This window comes from Empidonax traillii, unplaced genomic scaffold (genome assembly GCF_003031625.1).
Source record: "Empidonax traillii isolate 1590-97213 ecotype Southwest subspecies unplaced genomic scaffold, ASM303162v1 scaffold166:size2381449, whole genome shotgun sequence".
NCBI lineage: Eukaryota > Metazoa > Chordata > Aves > Passeriformes > Tyrannidae > Empidonax > Empidonax traillii.
The window spans coordinates 1,545,224-1,560,723 of record NW_020955359.1 but is presented as its reverse complement, the minus strand read 5'-3'; the positions used below and the strand labels follow the sequence as shown (position 1 = coordinate 1,560,723).

The following is a 15,500-nucleotide window of genomic DNA, read 5'->3' as shown; positions in this document are numbered from 1 at the left end:
TCTAACAGTGGAACACCACAGCTAGGAATTCAGCTATTGGAAATAACATAGGAAAAGCAAATTATTGAATCTGTTTGCTTATTCTTCTTGGCCATAAAGACAGTATGAAGAGAAAAATTCGTGAATTATGAAACTTACATTTCAAAATCTGACAAACTCTGATCTTCGGATGTTTGACTCAAATCTCCAGGCACCTGTGTTTACAAAGCAGAAATGATTCCCACACCCTGGTTATTATGTTTTCAATTAAGAAAGTACAATATTATAAAGAAATTACAATTCAACATTCAATTTTATAAATGCCAATAAAAACTATTACTGAGAAACAATAAAAGAAAAATGAAATCGTTCAGAAGGATTGTCAACACGTCACCCCTTGTCAGTCCTTCACGTTAGAATAATTTTGCAAAGAAACAAGAATCAAATGCTATCAAAAATACCAAGTAAGGTGTTGCTGACAGATCTGTTATATATTACATCATGAGTCTGAGCTTATTCCAGAGTGGTAGATTCCACAGTGCCATAAACAAACACTCACTGGGCCTCTCAAATCAATTAGTTCTTGTCTCATCTGGGCCACAAGAGCTTCCTTGGCCATCAAGGCACGGTGCAGCCTCTCATTGAATTCAATCAGCTCCCCGTGCATTTCAGCCACCTGGAAAGCAAAGCCAAGAGGTTACTGTGTTCTAAACTGAAAAAAAATAAAATAATCACACTGTGTAATTTCTTACATGTGTATCAAATTTTATTGATGTTTTGTTTCATTTTGCCATACTCTCCAAGGAGTGCATCTCATTGCTAATGCATTAGTTTGACCAGTAAGAACAGAGATTGTTATAATTTTGATTCATGCCTTGCAACGTAATTCTGATATTGAACTCAACAGGACCAATACAATTCTATGACAACTTTTATTCCTATCAGGGGAGAACCTGTGACAACTGATTCTAATAAAACACTCATTAACTTTTGTTCTCAGTTTAATTCTTCGATGAACACAGCCCTCAACAGGTACAAAGCAGTCACAGTATTCTGGACTGGGACTACTGCAAAATGCACAAACTACATTAAACTTTGTCAATAATTCATAAGCGATGGATTCTGCACCCTTACTTGGAGTTTTAACAGCACTGGAGCTGAAAGTGCACTCATCCCAGGCCAATCTGTGAGGGGTCAAAGGAGCCTGAACACCAGTGCTGCTGGGGCACAGTGAACTGCACGGCCTCACGTGAGGCCTCCCAGCACACTGATCTGGCTGGGGTTGTGCTCTCAAAGCATCAGTGATGCAGGATGTTCCTGACAGTGACAAGGGCTAGATGAGCAGCAGGGAGGTGAAGTTTACAGTAGTTAGAAGAAAACAGCAGCACTCAGCGGTTGGCCCCTCCGGTGGGCACAGCAGATGCCACCATTATTGTTAGACCTGTTTGCAGTTACAGCAACTCTTCAAATGGCTCCTCAAATCACCATCCAAAGCTCAGAGAACAGCAGAGACAATGGGGTAACAATATGAAACACAGCTGAAAGATGAATATCAATCCAGTACCTTTAATATTATCACAGGGACTTGGACTCCTGCCAACTCTCTTAGGAGTTCAGAGTTTCCCTTCTGGAGGCAGTTCATTACTATCTATGAATTTCATGCTCTCCTTTTCTTGAATTACTCTGCCTTTTCCCTATTCCCCAGGGAAGTTCCCCAAAATAAAGCAGTTGAATTCAGTTTAATTTAGTGCTCACTTTTAATTTCGTGCTTTGTTCCACACAACCTGTATCGTTCACACAATCAAAGCAACCAGAAAAAAGCAGCTGCAATTCGACAAGGCAGGACCTGACATCACTGATTTAAAATAAAAATAATTTTCCTGAGGTGAACTTCAAGTATTCTTTTCCAATTTCTTTTTACATTAGAGGGAGTCCTTCAAATCCAGTAATTCATCAGTGTAACACACAGGCAAAAAGGAACCAAACTAAGCCAACTTTACAGTAGGAAAAATACTAATATAATGTCATTTACTCTGGATAAATTATTTTCCATCCTCGTTAAACCACTAATTCCAGTTTAAAGTCATTGGTATAATATTTAAGGATATCATAAGTCTCTGATTCTGGTTAATACTAACAGGTTAACTACAGAGTCTGGGCTGGGAGGCAGAAATTCCCTGCATTTTACATACAAAAAGGTAGAGAATATATAGAGTAGAATATAGAATACTTAGACACTTGGAAATGCACAGAGAAAAACCATAATGCTGATAGCTGGTTGACTGATTCTCAAAAATCAATACACAAATTTGTGAAGGGATACAAAACTTAGCAGTTTGCATATTTGGAATCATGTTTGATTTCTATCAGAAGAACAAAATTCAGACTATCTGATATTATATGTGACTCTTCCCTCTTGGTCTAATTTGGTTGTCCTTGAAATAACTTTCTACTTGCAGACTCGATTAATATGTAAATTCAATAACACTCTCAAAGCACTAGAAGTAATTCAAAAATGTATATGTCCCTAGCAAAGCTAAATAATAAAAAGGAAATTTAACAGCAAATAAAACAGCAAATCACTTGTTACATATTATCAAAAGGACAAATTGTCAGGTATCACTTATTAGTAATTAAGTTACTTCCCTCCTTTTTCTTGTCAAAGAAAAATGCATTACCACCACAGCAAACCCAAAAGAGGGATCAGGTGTACTTCTGAATAACAACATTAATTTAGGTTTCTTTAATATTTCCTGCATCAAAGTCTGCTAAAAACAATAAAGAGGTCTCCATATAATCATATTCTTTCAGTTACATCTTACATCATCACACCTTCCTTTATTCAATCCACCCTGAAGTTTAAGCAATAAATTTCCCTCCTGCGACTTCAATCATCTTCACAGTTGTTTTTCTCCACAACAACACGTTTGAAGCAAAAAAAAAATCAAAATACAAATAATTTAAGTTTCCCTTGGACAGATGATCATTCAGTCTTGTTGGTGGCCACATCAGAAAACAGCTTACACCACTTCTTGCTTCACAGCAAAGGACTAAGCTGCTAACTTAAAACATGTTAGGAGTGTTTCCCTAAGCATCTGAATAACACAATCTATCTTGGAAGGACACACTTTTAGAGCAGAGAAACATTTAAGAACTTGCAACAGTCCAAGTTTATTTTTTTTATATTATTTACAGCTAAAATTCATAGAAGTTTTTGCACAACCCACATCTGAATCAATTCCTATCGGGGGGAAAATATAGGCATTTTCCCCCCAATAGTCACAAAATACAAAACATTTTATCTCCCAAGTAACTCTAGACAGAACAGGAAGTTGCTTCCTTTTGCTCTTAGTGGACGCATGGATGTATTTTTCCCATGAGATTTCATTTTCAAAAATCTACATTTTTCCCCAACAGAAACAAAGCCAAAAAACCAAGCAAGTATCCTACTACTAATTAATAATTCCATTTTTCTACAAGTGAAAACTGTAAGACTCCAAGTGGCGAAGACAATTCTACAAATCTATTGATACAGCCATAAAATACTCAATTATTGCTTCTTTTTTCAAAAATTCTGCATAAAAAAGTCTATACTTGTGCCAAACTTCCCTGGCCAAAGGAAATTACATCTCACTGTATTTCAGGAATAGTCTCACTTAAAGAAAGCTACAGAAGGGCTTGTGATTCCACAGAAAAGTCCTGCCCAGTTTACTGACTTCAGACCTGTTTTCTACCCTGACTTCCAACACAACTAGTATTTAATTCCAAGGCTGAGTGCCACGCTAAGACCTCTAAGGAAGGATTGTTACAGGGGTTTGATTGCCACAAACTCACAAGTGTCAGCAACAAATCTGGGTAGAACTAAGGAGGCTTGCAAAGCTGGAAGAGACTTTTTTCCTGTGTTGTTAATTAAGATATTCTTTTGATTGGTACAGACCAGAGGACAGGAGTCAGAAGAACTCAAGCCCAGGTATGCTCTAGGGAGAGAAAAGGATAACCAAGTATGAATGTTTGAGAACTGTATTAATCTCTTTGAGGCATGACCTGCATTTCTAGTCCTCTTCATGTTAATCAGTTAATGTGGGTATCCAGTTTCAGAGTATTTTGGGCAAGAGAAAGACAGGGAATTTTTTTTACTTTTTATAAAAATGTTCTTTTAATATTTAATAGGAGATATGGGTATTAGATATTAAATTTCATTACTTTTGTCTTGAAAATAATTTGTATTTAAATTTAGGATGAAACTCTAATCTATCTCTTTTTTTCTTTAATGAGTTTTACATCAGTCTCAAAAGTAAATCTTGCATTAAGAACTTTTTCTAACCTGGCCATATGAACAGAATTAGTAGCTTCCATCATACATTCCTGTAATGCAGAATTCAATGAGCAACACAAAAATGAAACATGGTTTGGCAATCAGAAACCAGCAGGAAAGCACAGAAAAAGCTACAGATTTCAGTATGTTCTCATTTTAAATAAAGCTCAAGTGCCAACACAGCAACACCTGTAATTATGTCCTATAACTTCCACAAACCCTGAAACCTGCTGTCTGTGAGGTTTTCAACTCCACCACCATCACTTATAACCTTAAGGAACTTGTTTATTTATTAAACAATTCCTTTTAATACCAGAGCATAAAAACACACCTCTGTTAAGAAAAGTACTTTTAATTATCTGAATTGCTTTAAATACAACTTGGAGCTGAATGAGGAAAATTTAACTGCAAAAGCAGGAAAATTAAAACTCTCATTCCTTTTATTTTTGAAGCAAAAGAGTCAGACTTACCATTTACATTGCTGAGGAGAAAAATAACAGCTAAGCAAAGAAACCATTCCAGCTTCAACTGCTATAATATAACTATGATTCCATTGCATTTGTGCAGGACAAACTTTACCTCAATCAGTTTCCTTTCATAAGAGCTGGCGAGTTCCTCGTTGTTCTCTACTTGCTTCTGCTCTGGAATCGTAAATTCACCATCAGTGCTCCAAAGGTTTGGCAGAACTAAAACAAAGAGACACCTCACATTAAAATGGTAAATTCCACAGACATCTAAGACATCCTGTGTAGAAGTAACAGCTCTGTAAGAAAGTTATTAAAAGTATCAAAATAGAATGCAACATTAAACAGTATTAGAAGGACTAAAACACAAATTCTGCAGGGAGCTTTTTTTGTGAGCAGTATTTAGAGTGGTACTCTTAATAGAAAAAAAAAAAAGTAAATTAAAAGCAATTGGCTCTTCTCTGACTAGAACTGAGTAATATATGCAGGTAGTAACTGCAAATCCTGCCCAAAGTCTTTTAACAATAAGTATATGCTTCTCTTTTAAGCCTTTTTTCTACTTGGCTTCCAAAATATCATTTCATATGACTTGCAGAGAGTGCTTACACATCACAGAAATTACAGAAAACAGGGCTGAGAATGGACATTTCATCCTCCATCCAGTATTTCATGCTTTGCATAAAGCAGAATCAGCTGTAGCTCTTCCATTTCTGACAGTTAATTGTCTAATTTATTCCTAGAAACCTCCAATAATGGAGATATCATGCTTCCCTGCACAATCTATTTAAATTTAAGTATTCTTCTTAGAGAAGTTGTCTTGATAGCTAATCAAACTTCCTTCACCTGCCATGTAAGCCCATTACTTCTTTTATCTGCAGGGAATGAAAACTACAGTTTATTCTATTGCTGTTCCCAGCCATCATTTATGTCACTGATGATCACTTTGCAGGCCTGTTCCAAGTAAATCCCCTCCAAGTTGCACAAAGTGCAATTCAACTTTTCCCCGTAGATCATGAATTTCAAAGAAAATAAAAGTTAGCACATAAAATGAAAGAGGAGTTTAATAAATGTTTTCATTATTTTTCAAAATCTAAACTATATATACACCCATTTTAAGGTAGATAGAGGACACTGTAATACATCTGACTAAATGCTCTTAAGCCTGAGAACTGTTTTTTGCTTTGAGGAAGAATATATGCATTCAGAAGTTTATTAATATTTAAGTGAATTTGAAAGCTATTTTAAGGTCTTTTCCTTGTAAATATTGCTTGACTTTCTTCAGCCAGAAACTCTAAAGATCAGCATTTTTATATAAATAATATTCTATCTAAGCAGGTTTGAAAAATGGTACACAGCCAACTCCTGCTGATGGCTGAGAAACCAAGATGCTGATTTATTAAATATTTAAATACCAATATCAAACTGCTCAGTCCATGACAGTGATCACTCATTTTGAAAGCTGATATGATATTCTGAACTCGACTCAGTTCTGACTCTTGGGCAATTTATTTATAATCACATTTGCTGAGTGGGGTTTTTTGGCTTTTTTAAGTCACCACAAGGCAAAGTATCATGCTGAGTTCCATTTATTATTTTAGGAAACTATTTAAAAGCCATACTCAATAGGATTTTATCTTATTGTAGCAAAAATGAAGAGTCTTTGCTATTTATAGTGATAAAAATAACAGCAGAAGCTCAATTTATTTTGACTCTTTCAAAATAGTTTCACAGAAAATCTAAAAACCTAGTGTTCTCAAATCTACAGTGCATTTACAACTTTTGGTTTGATATAGTTTGGAAGAAGATTAATTATCATTAAAATTATTTATTATGTATACAAAACATGGGGTGCAATAGTTCCTACAAATCTGATAAAAGAAAACATTTCTTTTGTCTCACTCTCACTCTTTTTTGCAGTTAGTTCTCAGGAATTATTTACATACTTAAGTACTTACTTTGAGTCAGAGGCCCCAGTACTACTAAAATTTCCCCTAAATCTTCAGTGGCAGCTAATTTTTCCTAGTTTCATAGAAATACAATGTGTGGAGTTAGAATGTAAAAAAAATTATTACAAATAGTGCATGTAGCTGAATCTGATCACTAATGATAAATATTACCGAAAATTACTGTGGATTGATTAAATACCCTTGGAGCATAAAGCATACATGTGTTCATTTTTAGAAATGTTGGTACTGTTCCATCCCCCTTTTTCATCTATAAATCTGACCATCCTACTCAGTTTCTATTCTTACCACTCCCTCATTTGCATAATTTTAACATGGTGGAATATAGCTAGCCTAGGAATGCTTTTTTCTTTTCCTATAATTACACTCATCATGGAAACTGTCACTACTTAATGAAGGATAATTTCTGCTATTATAAGAAGCCTAAGCACTGCTTTTCGTGAATAATTCTTAATATGAATCACTACACTCGGGCACAGTCGGAAGTAAAAACATGTGTTCTCACTAACAAATATCCTTTTAAGGATGAATGAAGTTTTTAAACTCCAGAGAAGTACAGTGACTAGCCCTTAGGAGCAGTGCTATTCATTCATACAGCCACTTACAGGACCACAATATTCCCAATTAAAAAACCATCAGGCAGATGGTGCCAATTGCTGAAAAGCCATCTCGCCTCTCAAAACACCTCCTTGCAGTCAGTGCAAATACAGGTCCCACCAAGAGAGGATTCAGAATCAAGACTCCAGTTCATCTGCTCGTGGACACTTCTATCACAGAGCCCAAGAAAAACAGGTAAGCCTGCTGCTAACTCGTTATCTTTCAGAGATCAAATGTGCTCATTACTTCTCAATACAGAGCCTCTTTCAAACACACTGATCTCCAAAACAAGAGTATAACCTAGAGATACTAAATTATCTCTCCTCAAAATAACTATTTTTATGTTCCAGTCTCACAGTAATTCACAGATTAATGTTTATCTGACAGCTTTTTCTGGGAAGTTTCCTACTGAAAAAAGTAAGGCCACCCCATCTACCAGAAAATGCTCTGTAACAATAAGTACAAAAATCTACATCAGTCTTTTTCTCAAAAGGATAATACATCAAATATGTTATTTTCACTACTGGGAGATATTACTCTAGGATAGTTTGAAGAGCTAAACAGGGTTTCTAATCATCTCTTGCTACCCCCAGTTTCATGTAAATGATTTCATTTGTTTTGGTGAAGACAGCAAGGAAAGCAGAGACTTCTTCATTGTTTCTGCTCAGCAGTAATTTGATAGTATTCCATCACACAACATTCTTTTGTTTGCCACCAATCTGCATTACAAGACTCTTCACACAACAGCAAATAGCCCAGCCAGAGATGAATCAGGGACAGCTCTCACAGAAGCAGAACTGTCTCTTTTCAGAAGCTGCTATTTCCCACAGTGGGAGAGCTCATGTCATACAGGGCAGCAGGAGGAAGCACAAACCCTGTCCCCAGCCACACTAGGACTGTGTTATGTGGCTGAAGAGTTGGTTAAAGACCAGAGTCAGGCCTAAGCACTGGGAACTCCCTCACTGTCGTTTCTCCACAAGTGCAGGAGTCACTTCCATCATTTAGTTCCTATCCCTGTGCCTCCAATATAGACTCCCTCAATGGCAGCATCCAGAAAACCAAACTCTGTGTATGGATTTTTTTTTTCCCTTCATGTTGTCCTTACCTTCCACTGTCTGACCTTCTCTTCTGAGCATTTGGACAGCTCCAACGTACTTCTTCAGTTGCACTTTTAGCACCTCATTTTCTCTGTTGATAAAAAGGAACAGAATAAATATTATTGGTTTCTCAAAATAGATGACAGCCCTTTTCAGTGGAAACAAACATACTGTTATAAGCTTTACCTAAGTCACCCTATAGGGGAAAAAAAATATTTACACATTAATAATACATTAACAGCAGAGTACCAGGAAAACTCGTTTTCCTGGGATCACATAAACCCATCAGTGAAACAGATTATCTTGTAATCAAATACTTTCATTATTGTTTAATTTACATTTTCTATACTATGCTATATTGATGGCAAACAAATGATACAGTCTCTCTAAATCAACAATCGATTAAAATATAAGGATGGGACACCAGACAAGGAAATTCTTTGCCAGAGCAGAGGCACATGCTCCAGGTGTGATGGAACCCTGGGCATGTCACAGGTCACAGTAGGCAGGCATTTTAGTTATGGGAATTTATTTGAGAATTAGAAGTATTCAGAAACACATGCAAATATGTTTGATGGTCCTTATCATACTATATATACATACACAAACAAAATATACACATATTATGTGTATATACACACACACAGATAAACTGTTGTTGTGAGCAATGTCACATTGCTCATACAAGAAGCCTTGACTGGTACTATATTCATATTTCTATGGATTCCAAATCAGCTTTCTGAACCATGCAACCCAAATTTTATTCAGTAGTAATCAATAGAAGTGGAAGTTGAACTATATACAATAGAGTGAGATTTTATTATAAAACCAATCTCCACTTCTTCCTCCTAGAAGCAGCTCCTTCATCCCTTACTAAATATGATTAAGTTGATTATCTTGTGTGTATCTCACTCTTTTTATAAGATGTTTTTGTCACTTGCGACATGTCACCAACTAACTAAGCAGGAAGAAAATGTTATTTATTACAGGAATATTCAAATTAGTTTTCACAAGCACAAACAAGAGATATTTTTTCCTCTCTCTAAGAAGCTGTTTAAGGGAAGTGATGGAATCATTTCAAGATGCACAACACATCATTTCACCCATCACTGAAGGGCTATGGCTGTGAATGAAGTGTTGTAAAACAGAATAATATAAAATACCAAACCCAAATGCAATGTGGCTGAAGTAATATAGACAGTAGATAAGAGGAGGCAAATTAGGTGATAGGATCTACAGTAAACAGAAGGTGCACAGAAGTGTAAGACAAAGTATAGCCAAAATTCTCATCCCCCATTTCCCTACACGGTGCAGTTTCATCTTCTCTATCTGCTTTTCTTGCTACAAAGGCTGTCCTTTGTAATATGCTTTCCTCCAACACAGCTGAATGCAGTCTAAGGATATGCAATCTGAGATTATCCAATTTCACAGTCAACTTCAATAAATTTCTTTGCCTTGCAAAGGGATGTAATAGCATTCCATACAGAAAAAGGAATCTCAATTAAAAATCTTTAGCATTGCCAAGAAGCCACTGGCACAATATGTCCACGAATTTGAGAAAGGTTCGTTGATAAGGACAAAAAAAAGGCAACAAAGAACCAGCTGACAACATAACACTACAGAGTCTATTGAGTCTACCCTATCAGAAGACTGGGAAATAGGTTGAACACTGAGACTGCTCCTTTTGAAACAATATACGAACTGTTATGAAAGAGCTATTCAAAATTTTCACATGGAAGAATGAGATTATCACTACTTGAAACTGAAATGACCTAAGATTTTTTTCCATTTTTCAAAGAGAACTTTGTAAACTTGGTAAAATTTCTCTCAGTAAGCCAACATTTGGTCTAGGAGAGCAGAGACTCTCCAGAGAGTCCAGGAAATCAGCTGAGTAACTGCAGATATCCAGAAGCCATCCCTTCAGCACTGACTGATGTGTCACTGAAATTTGTGTTCTCAAAGCCTCCAGGAGGGTATTTATGTCAAATTCTTCAAAAGAGTTTTGGGGACACACATAAATACATCAGGTCTCATAACGTGAAAAATATTCATTCATCCAATCACAGCAGACAGGTTCTTACTGAATGATTTCCCTAGGCCTTAAAACATTCAGGATTTTACAAATGATGAAAATTTTCTACTCTGGTCAATTGTTCTCAATGTAAACAGTGAGCTTTCACTACTTCAAAATACCTGAAACTTAGTTTCCTCTTATTCACCTACTGTATTATGCACCCACAGAGCAATTGCAAAGCTTTGTTAATTCAAATTCTTCTGATTATTCATCTTGCCCGACTTCTTGGTTTAAAATATTATTTATTACAAAATTTTACAACCTTTACTATTGAAGCAGCATCACCTACAGTGTACTAAGTGAACCAACAAAAAAAAAAATAATCCAAAGGAAAACCTATATTCCAAAATAGCTATAGCAATGTTAGTAGGATAGAAAATGAATTGCAATGAATCATTAAAGAAATGCATCCCAAGTCCATAGTAACTGGTGACACGAGAATTTGTTGTACCTAAGCAGCTCCCAACACTGTTTTTATCACACAACAAGGCAAACTGACTGCCAGAAGAGCAATCAACACAACATACCCAGTCTTGGTAACAATAAGAGAAATTGCATAAACTTGTTTAAAAATAACTACTCAGTCTAAGTGAGCATCTCTTCAGATCTTGTTATAAAAGCTCCTTATCTATTCTTTAAAAAGGTATGTGCATGACAAATATCTGATTCACCCATATGTCACTGCAAATTCAAAAACTGTGGGGGAAGTGAGTCAAAGAAACATGAATACACAATTCCTATAACCTGAAACGTGAATATTAAATACTGAGGTATTTGCACTGTCTCTATTGCCTTACAGCACATGAATGTCAAACCCACTTACCCATATCTCTCCCTCCCTCTAAGTGAGTAGTTTGGTTTGATGTGTCACCAAAAGCAGAATTAGGAGTGTTCTAAATACTTCTCTTTTTTTTAAGAAAATTTATCACTTTCAAAGCTTTCAAGAATCTCTGTTGTGGTACTTCAGGACTGACACTGAGCACTCGGTCTGTGCAAGCAGAAAACAAACCCTTCTCTCTGGGAAAAGGCCCAGATTACTATTCTTATTTAACTCTTGGGATGGGTTTGTTGTTTACTATACATGTGAATCATCCTCAAGATCTTACACATCACAGGTTACTCTAGAGATTATTTAGAACTGCAAGAAAAATCCAACTATTACAGCAGCATTTCCCTTCAAAAGTCTTTCTTAAGTTGAATCCTATTTAGATGAGAGGAGGGTTACAATTCTTTCAGCATAGCTGGGGCATAAAGTCAAGCTGGAGGCAAATCAGTGTTGGGGCCAGTGTTGTTTAACACCCTCCTTAATGACCTGGGTGCTGGGCCAGGGTGCACCCTCAGCAAGGTCACAGCCAACACAAAACTGGGCAGCAGCTGATACACAGGGTGACTGTGCTGCCATTCACAGGGACTGGGATGGGCTGGAGAACTGGACTCAGAAGTTCAATAAAGGGAAATGCAGAGTCTTGCATTTGGGGAGGAACAGCCCAAGGCACCCATTCATGCTGAGAGGCTGGAAAATAGCTCTGTGGAGAAGGATCTGGGAGTCCTGGTGGAGAAGCAGCTGACCACGAGCCAGCAACACACCCTTCATGGCAGAGAAAGGCAACAGCAGCTTGTAACAGCGTTAGGGACAGCACTGTCACCAAGCCACTGCCAGCAACACTGCCCAGAAGGGCTGGGGGGTTCCACCTCTGGGGATGTTCAAAACCTGACTGGAAATGGTCCTGTTACAGCTGACCTTCCTGCAGCTAGGAGAAAACAGCTGCACCACTTCAGAAACTCCTACTTGTTTGTTAATAATGTTTGGCAACAACTGTTGCTCATCATGGTCAGCCATGAAAACCTGCCAAAAGGACAAAAAAGCATCAGCTCAGGGAAACAAGTCATGCTCCAGTAATCCAGTAGGAGAAAGATCAGATGGAAGTGTCACTGAAGGGATGGGTAATCCATTCTTTACTGCTTACACACCTGAGGGCACATACAGCAGGGTATCTGTGTCAGCACTGGCATATGTTATGTAACTGAAAGCAATAAATAAAGACACAAATACTCCTACTCATTTCAGCTGACACAAGGACCACTCAGCACAATTGCTCCCTAATGAAGTAAGGACTTGCTGGGAGCAGAGGGGTCCCCAGACTAATCTCAGTGTGGTACTACACAAAACATCTACCAAAGGAAATAATATTAAAATGAAACAGCTTCCAAAACAAGTCCACACTGCCTCCAGATCTGGAGAATCCCAACAATCCAGCATGTGTATTTGGGGGAAGAAAAAACAAAATCTTTTTTCTTGTATGCAGACTTTTTTATTCCCTTGTTCCACTGCAGTTACTTTTTGAGACATTTTCAGCCCTTCTTACCGTGCCAAGGCCTGGACTTTTGTGGCATGTCTCTCTTCCTGCTCTGCTACTTTCCTTCTCCAGTTGTCCACCTCCTGCCTCAGTGCTGCTGAGAGCTCCATCTCTGCATCCAGCAGATTTCTCAGGGATCTGGAAGAAGGCAACAGCCTCTGTTGTGAACCCTGCAAACACTGTTTAATGATCAGAGCATATTCTAGGAATCCCAGAGCAGGTTGCCTGAATGACACCATTAATGCAATCCTAAAATTTCATTATTCGATGTAATAAATTCACATGATTTGATTATACAAACATATGAAAAGCTACAAGGAAACAGACCCAATTTGAGCAGCTGTAAATGCTTACTATTAATTTCTATTACAATCTCATTAACATGAAGCACAATCTATTATGGGATCTACTGCACCACCATGCAGAAAGAATTTATTATTTTAAAAAGTTTATCTTGTGTTTTCAGTGCTTCAGTGCAAGTCCATACATCTCAGGAATAATCTACGGGTAATATATTTACCAGCAAGGGCAGGAGACAGACATGTCTGTGCCACAGACCCCAAAGGTCAGCATGATGCATAATGGAAAAACCCAAAGCATTCTGCTCCTTCTGCCAAAAAACACAGAGCTGAACCGGGCAAGAACTGCCAATTATGGGAGTAGGTAGAAGAGGAGACAGGAAAATAGGATCAGTTGGTAGTCTCGGCATTAAAAAGTCCCAAAACATCTATAGGAAAATGTAAATTACCAAAGTAGCCCTACTAAAACATTGAATACATTTGTACTTTCATTCATCTAATCATGTGTTTCAATAAACTAAACAAATACAAAGTAGGTTTGACTGCATTTTAAATAAGAGACTGATCATTTTTACATTTACATCATCATTTTGCCCCCAGTGAACATAAAGACCCTCGCAAATGAAAGCCACTTTCAGCATTACATTGTCAGCCATCCTCCATCAGTTCTTCACCAGAAGGGGGAAAAAAAGGTATTTTCTGAATATTCGTAAAAGAACAAACTTTTGCTCATTTGGAAAGTTGTCTCAAGAAATCTTCAGAATTTTTTGGCTGTAAGTTTTGGTTTTGAAAAAACTGCAACTGCAAAAGCTGCCAAAATATCAAGAGTTATTGTGATTAAACTACTAACTCAAAGGAAAAAGGTGACCTGAAAACATTACTTTCAGTATCAACATTTAAATAGTGAAGTATTTACCTTTCACAGAAAAATAACATATACATCAAAAAGATTACACAAAGATTATGTATAGCTTCACATAAAGGACAGCTTGTATTAAAGAACAGATTTTCTTCTTAAATTACAATCCCACTTGACTTAAAAAAGAAAACTACCTGTTCTGCTCTTCCAGTTCATCCTTCCTATTCATCATGGCCATGATAGCTTGACGAAGTTCATCTAAAGAGAAGGGACAAAAAAAGATTCAATTTCTGTGGACACTTCGCTCAGTCCAGACCTAAAAGTCATGGACACAGGCAACACACCCCACACGATGCCAACACCATTTGCTATTCAGCAAAGCACATGAAAATGCTCTCAATCTCCTCACTGATTTCAGCAGTCTTTCAGTGGAGAACTTTTTTCCCCTTTACGTTCAGTTCACTGATTTACCCATATCTTCCTTAGTATTTTCTACAGTTACAGAAATTTTTGCCCATTCAAGAAAAACTTCACACTGTCCTGTGGGGCAGATGAACTCTGCCAGACTCTGGTGGTGACCAGAACATGAAGGATTCCTGTCACTCCAGTGTACCAGTCAGTGCTGCAGACACCACAGTTCCAGGCTGGCACCGGGAACCTCCAGGTCAATCCCACCCTGGCAGGCCTGCAGGATTCAGCAGGGCTCTCCAATCATCTGAAATCAGCCAACTCAAATTTCTCCATGCTAGGTTTTTTTCTGAAACATTTCTGTGTCTTTAGCCATGAAGAAAGTAGATGATTATTTTTCTACTCATTTCATATTATCCATATTATGGCTTAAGAACTAATTAGCATTAGAAAGAAACATTTCAGGAGGTCATTAGGGAGATTTTGCACTTCATTAATTCAGCATAGAAAGAATAATTATTTTTCTACAGAAAAAAAAATCCAAATCTCGCAGAAAAGCCAAAACTGAAATTTGTGGGTACTAAATACTAGCACAACATTAAAAAAAGCTGGAGACTTCTGCTTTCTCATACTCAAAACCAAAGCTGCAATTACCTGTGTAATTTACACAAGAATTGTAGAAAAACTTGAAATTGAAATATTATATATGACAAAATATGCTGTGCTCCTTGATTTTCATCACCAGTTTTCATAAGATGGTCTGTAAGAGCTTTGATTGCCTACCATTACTTTGGGGGGGTGGGAGAGTGAGGTGGGGGAACAAGATGAAAAAAAAAAATATCAAACCCTACACTCTGAGATTTAAGTATTATATTTAGCTACAAAATATCAAACTCGGTGATAATGAAACTCAACACACATTATTAGTATTATTTTAGTCATGATGAGACACTGCCACTTTGAGGGCAGACTGGAAAGGTCGGGGATTTTGAGAGGTTTTTGTTTGGGGTTTTTTTGCGGTTTGTTGGTGGGAATTTTTGGTAGTGGACAATTGGTGGGTTGTAACAGTCCTGAAAATGTCATGTGC

At 37.2% G+C, this 15,500-nt stretch overlaps 1 protein-coding gene across 4 annotated transcripts in view; it reads right to left on the bottom strand.

Moving 5' to 3' along the window:
• SNX29 (sorting nexin 29) overlaps positions 1–15,500 on the bottom strand; it is a 94,701-nt gene that overhangs the window by 54,075 nt on the left and 25,126 nt on the right. For all 4 annotated transcript variants that reach the window (XM_027885447.1, XM_027885450.1, XM_027885449.1 and 1 more), the window contains 6 exons: positions 14,200–14,263; positions 12,857–12,985; positions 8,425–8,507; positions 4,874–4,980; positions 539–655; positions 139–194 (listed from right to left, as the gene is read on the bottom strand). In XM_027885447.1, coding sequence (XP_027741248.1) covers positions 139–194; positions 539–655; positions 4,874–4,980; positions 8,425–8,507; positions 12,857–12,985; positions 14,200–14,263 — 556 coding nt within the window. The remainder of the gene's footprint in view (positions 1–138; positions 195–538; positions 656–4,873; positions 4,981–8,424; positions 8,508–12,856; positions 12,986–14,199; positions 14,264–15,500) is intronic.